This window comes from Colius striatus, chromosome 27 (genome assembly GCF_028858725.1).
Source record: "Colius striatus isolate bColStr4 chromosome 27, bColStr4.1.hap1, whole genome shotgun sequence".
NCBI lineage: Eukaryota > Metazoa > Chordata > Aves > Coliiformes > Coliidae > Colius > Colius striatus.
Window position 1 is genome coordinate 1,705,150 of NC_084785.1, and position 6,034 is coordinate 1,711,183.

The 6,034-nt window shown below is 57.2% G+C and overlaps 1 protein-coding gene across 4 annotated transcripts in view; it reads right to left on the reverse strand.

Annotated features, from left to right (window-relative positions):
• The window catches only part of PPP3CC (protein phosphatase 3 catalytic subunit gamma), a 31,738-nt gene extending 26,140 nt beyond the window's left edge, over window positions 1-5,598 (reverse strand). For all 4 annotated transcript variants that reach the window (XM_062015811.1, XM_062015809.1, XM_062015810.1 and 1 more), the window contains exon 1: window positions 5,318-5,598. In XM_062015811.1, the coding sequence (XP_061871795.1) occupies window positions 5,318-5,369 (52 nt within the window). In that variant the 5' untranslated portion in view covers window positions 5,370-5,598. The remainder of the gene's footprint in view (window positions 1-5,317) is intronic.
• Between the last annotated feature and the right edge of the window lie 436 nt (window positions 5,599-6,034).

A 6,034-nucleotide genomic window follows, 5' to 3' on the forward strand; every position in this document is an offset into this window, starting at 1 on the left:
AGCACCCAGAAGCCAGATGCAGACTTCTAGAGAGAGGAACCCCAACAGCCCTCTCCCACAGCTCACATCCAGCTCTGCTCCTTATGGAAACACTGTGAGCCCTTCTCGAGTCTTCATGGCTGGAGATGCTGCAGCTGCAGGCAGCAGCGATGCTTTGCTCTAGAGCTCTGAGGCCAGGCTGCAGTCTGGATAACCCCAAGTTCCTCCTCCCTGACACTGAAATCTTTAAAAGCTGCACTGAGATTTCTTGTTCAGCACCCACCCCTCATCCTCCATCCCACCTCAGGTCTGTGCCACCCTGCCCAGAGACGCTCCGTGTGCCAAGCTGCTCCCCACTCCTCCCTCTGCCCCCTACACCACTCTGCCTGCCTTGAAGGGTTTTCCTACTCCACTTGACCTGGCTCTCTAGTGGCATATGCCTCTTGGGCACTGCCAGCCTCCAGGAGCCACTCAGAGCCAAGCCTTGCATTATAGGATAAGGCTGATGCCTTTACGTAGCCTATTTCCACACTCCCACTGCTTAATGATGTCTAATTCCATTATCATCAGAGACATCAACGCAACGGGCCTCTAGTAAACACACCCACCATCCCAACTCCATTTGCAGGGATGGGACAGGGAACACCTGGAAAACTAGCCAAGTTGGGAAGGATCCCAGACAAATATAGGTCTCCAAGGAGTATCTTTAGCTTAGCAGGCGGCTCTGCCCCCACTGAGACCCCAGGATTTACCTAAATAGCTCCCTTCATCACAAGCAGCCTGGTGTTGGTCGCTATTTTAAGCCAGCACCCTGCCCTACTTACTAAGGAACAGCTTGCCTCCTCCTGCCCGTGCCACCAAAGGCACCCCACAACCCTTCCTGCTGCAGGAGACAAAGCCCTCTCAGCTTTTGCCTTCATTTATTAAGGGCAACCCCCTATTTCAGCACAGGAAAAGCAGGGAAACAGGGGGGACACCACCTTCCCTCCCCTCCATCCCACCTCCAGCACCCACCTGAGGCACCTGCTGCTGCTCTCAGAGGAAACAAAGGACCATTTCCAAATAGCAAAGTATCTTTCCTGCAGGAACAAGCCCCCCAGAATAGCAGGTTCCCAGGCAATGTGGAGAAGCCCTACGGCACTGATGCTTCCAGGGCTGCCTACACTCGGGATCTTCTTGAGCCCCGTCCAGAGGAGTTGCTGGATTATGACACAACTTGCTTTTTAGAGATCCCATCTTGACCCTGCTGGCATTCACACTTTTCCTCTGGCACGCCCTGAGGCCTCACACCATGCACCTTGGCCTTTTAACTCCATTTTTAGCCACTTTCACAGCTCTTTTTCCCCCCTCCTCGAGTACTCCTACAAAACAGCAATGCTGAGACCCACCAACTCAAGCCTTACAGAAGCCCAAGGTGAAACGACCAGCAGTCACAGTGATGGCACTGTGTCTGTGCTGCTGCTTCTCACCAACCACAACTTCCCTGGCATTTAAGATCTGCCTAAGCCTTCCTTTGCTCTGCCTGCAATCCCAAAGCTGCTTTGACTTTCACACTGGCCTGTCATAAAGAATTCCCTACAGCTCCCAACCTGCCACAGACTGGAGGAAGCCCAGTGCCCAACCATCCAAGAGTAGCTGTTCACATCAAAAACGAGGTAGGAAGGAAGCTCCACGTTTTCCATCAGCTGGAAGGCAGTGGCATGAAGCAGCACACTCTCTGAACCCTCTCCTCTCGGCAGCAGAGCTGAGGGAAGCTCTGTAAAGCCTCTGAAGATGGTGTCTGTTGATCTGACGCTGGGTTTTTTGGCTCCCCAGAGGCACAGCTCCTGTGGAAGGCACTGGGGAGCCTCGCTGAGCAAATCCCACGGGGTAGGACTCAGTGCCTGCAGCAGCATCTCCACCACGCTCCAGAGGCAGCGCAGGAGGGGAGCAGCTTGGCAGGGGTTTTCTCTTGGAGCATGACTTCACCCGAGCTGACCACCCAGGTGGCACGAGGTAGGAGTGTCCAGATGGCCCTGCCAAGGCTTTACTCCTAAAAAGCCTCAGCTAGGTAGGAAACATGATCTCTAATACATCTGGGAGGTTTGCACCACCGACCAGACAGCTGATATCTAAGACAGCATCACATCAGGAGTCTTACATCCCCTACACATGCTGTAAATGTCTTACAACCACAAAGAAAGCAAACCAGGTACACAGAATGGTGCCTGAAAAAGCCAAAATCCTTCTGAAAAGACAGTAAGGAGCAAGGTTGGAAGAACCACTTGTTACAGTACACCTTCAGCTACACAGTCTCAGCGCAGGTCCCAGCTTTATCACCACAGCCTAGTTCCTTAGTATCAACCCACTGATGGAGGCCCAGCCTGCCTGGCTGCAGAAAAGCAGGAACCCAACCACCACTTCATCAAGCTGAGCACAGGCAGCACGGAACAGAGTGTGGATTTGGCACATGACCGACGGCAGACAAACGCGCAACGGCTGCCAAAACCGGGGCACCACATCCCAGCCACTCCTCCACCAGCTTCTAACGGAGCATCCCTCTGTTAACACACACATCCCGATGAAAAAACCACTCCAGATTGTTTGCTCTGGCTCAGCCAGGTGTCCAAACACCAATACCTTGGGGTTTAAAAGGATTTTTTGTGGATGCAACTGCAAACACAGTTAAGCTGAGTTGCCTTCCACCCTCCAGCCCTGCTCACGTGCCTTGGGAAAGGATCCTCCCAGCACACAGCTGTGCTTAACCACTGCTTCCCAGAGCACCTCACACCTCACAGGGGCACATTCACTGGAGGTGGAAGGAACCAGAATCATTTCTGTGCAACCAAAAAGCTCTGCAGGTTCATTTTCATGGAGCTCAGGGGGAAAAGGTATCCACCATGCCCAGGTCCTGAGCTTGAGCACCCAACCTATGTGAGTCGGGGTCAGCCCAAGGCGTTGCATCCACCTACCTACCTTCCCAGGCTTGGGACCCAGCAGTTAAATTGCAGTAGGCCTAATGAGGATGACCAGACTGAGCTCACCACTCAGATCTCCACCACAATCACCCCAAGAACACTCATGACAGCACCAAGTTTGCGCATTAACAATCCCAGTTTGCATCAGCCACCAGTTTGCTGCTAGAACTGGGCTCCTAAAAAGCAATTCTTGACGTAAATGAGAGATTTTAACAATGGCTGTGTGAAGTCACCCGAGGCAAATGGAAACACTCCACTTCTCCTGCCTAAACATAATTACAGCTAACGCTTCTGCAGGGCTCTAGAGACGTAAATATATAGGTTAAACACAGTTAAAACTCGACATCCTACTTAATTGCAGGTATTTCCAAAGGAACAGAACTAGCTTTTATCTCCACTTTTAAATTATTAACAGCCACCACCGATGTCCCCACCTTTAAACAATAACCAGAGTCATGGGAAGAGGCTATTCCTCCCCAAATTTCCAGAGGCACTCAAATCAGCACCCCAAGCCTACCTGGGGGAAATCAAACCCTGTCCTCGACACGTTAATGCATGGAGAGAGCAGGCTCTGGCCAACACAAGCCTCCACTCCACCTGGCTTCAGACTGATGACCGAAATGAGCAGGGCCAGCTGGATGCAGGCTCGACAAGCCCTGGAGCAGCGTGGCCAACGTCAGCAGGACTGGCTGATAGGGTTTCCCAGGATTTGGAAGCCCTGGCAGCAGGGACACAGACGACTCAGCTGAATCATAATGGCTGCATTGACATTACCTTCCCTGAACAAGGCCAACCTAAACACTCACACACACACACACACACGCAGCTGCCTGGGATTTAGCAAGAGATTTACGGTCTGCACTGGCCATTCGGGCTGCCTGCAGACCTACAATCACCAAGGCACAAGCACAGCTCTGGGGAAGACCCCGTGTCCCTCCTCCCCAAATCCACGAGCCCTCCCAGCTGTATTTTGAAAGCAAGCCAACGAAAAACCACCCGGGAGCTGTGCAGAGCTAACCCAGCCCCAGGGGCCTCAAAGTCCAGGCTGCCACCCTAGTCCCTTCATTCGAGGTTATTACCATCTCACCATGTGATGGGCCACATGACAGGCTAACAGAAATAAATAAATAAACAGGAAAAAAAAGCCCCTCTGGGCTGCAGGCAGGGGAGATGGCAGCGTGTGCATCCCTCCCCTATCCGTATCTCATCCCCTTTCCTGGGAAAGGGCTCCTTTTTGTCAGCTGGCTGGAGGCAGCAGGGGCTGCCTGCAATGATTCCAAGCCACGGAGGCGAGCAGCTTAGACACGAGAGGGCCCGATTGTGTAACTTTGACAGCCGGGTGCCTCTCGGCTACGGGCGGTGGGTGCTGAGCACAGAAAAGTTGAAGCGAGCGAAGGCGTGCAGTGGATGTTCCCCGGTGCGTGGGTAAGAAAATGGCACTAGATCAATTAGGGCAGCGAAATGCACATCGTGAGAGCCTCCCCCCCCTCCCCATCCAGGAGTTTCTCAGCTAACGTATTTCTCTCCTCGTTAACCGCTTCGGTGTCTTCTGCTCTTTCAAAAATAGTACCTACTATAACGGGTGGCGAAGAGGGGGCCAGCTGGCACCCGCCTCGGGGCGGCCAAAGAGCAAACACGGCTTTGAGGGAGGCAAGACACAGGCAGGGAGGGAATGAGGGCAGGGTGGGCTCTCAGCACCCCTAGTCCTCAGAGGGAGATGTGGAGCAGGGCCACGCTAACCCCTCTCCATCCAAAACAGGGCCTTGGCCTCCCAGGCCGCGGGGGTTGAGGACCTCCTGGGTGTGGAGGAGCACAATGCCTCCCTCCCTGTGCCCCCCTTGGGCTGGCATCTGTCCCCTCCAAGCCCTATACTCCTGCCTTCCCTGCAGGAAGGGGATCCCCCCCCCCAAAGCAGGGATTCCCCCTCCTCACCACCACCAGCAGCTGCCAGGCAGCAACCTCCCACCACAGCCCCACGGGGCCGGGGGTGATCCCGCAGCCAATCACCCCCACCTCCCACCCTCCCGCTGCACCAGGGTGAGAAACTGCACCAGAAAACGGAGGAAGGGGGCAGGATTGCTCATCCTCTGAGACCCGGGCTGCCCCCCACCATGCCACAAACCCATCTCCCCCGGATACCCCTCACAGCAGGTTCCCCCCCCACTCCGAGCTGAGGTATCCCCCCCCAGCCCGAAGCCACCCCCCACAAAGGCCTCTGCCAGACAACGGATGCCCCCCCCCCCCCCCCCATCTTACCCCCGGCCGCGGGCTCTCCCTCGGCTGGGGTGTCCCCCAGAACACCCACTCCCCTCCCCAAACCCCAGGGGCTGCCGTCCGCGCCCCTCAGGAGCCCCTTCCCCCGCGGCCCCAGCCCCCCTCACCCTTGACGATGCGCTCGGTGGTCGGCAGCTTGCTGTGGCCGCGCCCGGACATGGTGGGTGGCGGTTGCGGTAACGGTGGTGCCGTTCCCGGCCTCACACGCAGCCCCCCCCACCCTCCCCTCCCCACCCACCCCACCGCCCCCGCTCCCCTCTACGGCGCGGGGGGGCCGCGGGGCGCTGCCGGCAGCTGAGCGCGGCCGGACCGGGTGGGGATCCGCAGGCTGCTCCGTGGACTGGGCGCTCGGCTGCCCTCCCCCCTCCCCCCGCCGCCACACCGCGCTCCTCCCTCTCTCTCTCTCCGTGTCACCCCCCCCACCCCAAAAAGCGCCGTTCACCCGCCCCTCAGCGCCTGCGCGCGCACCGCCTCGCGCCTGCGCGCCGCCGGGGACGGGACGGGGGGGGAGGCGCGTGCCCGCGCGTGCGCGCGCCGTCACGTGCGCAACCCCCCCTCAGCCCCTTCCCGCCGCCATCTTGGACGGCGTTGCCAAGCAACAGAGCGGGCACCCCCCCCCCAACCCCAACCATGGCGGGAGGGCTCTTCCCTGCAATGGCCCAAAGGGAAACGCAGCCCTCAGTTATCCCCCTGCCGGGGCTCAGGGCCACGGACATGCTGAGAGAAAGCTGAGCACGTGGAAATAAAGCTTCACTGGCAGCGCAGGCTGGGAAGCCAAGAGCCTTCCTGTGGCACTGGAGCATGCAGAGATCAGCCTCAACGCT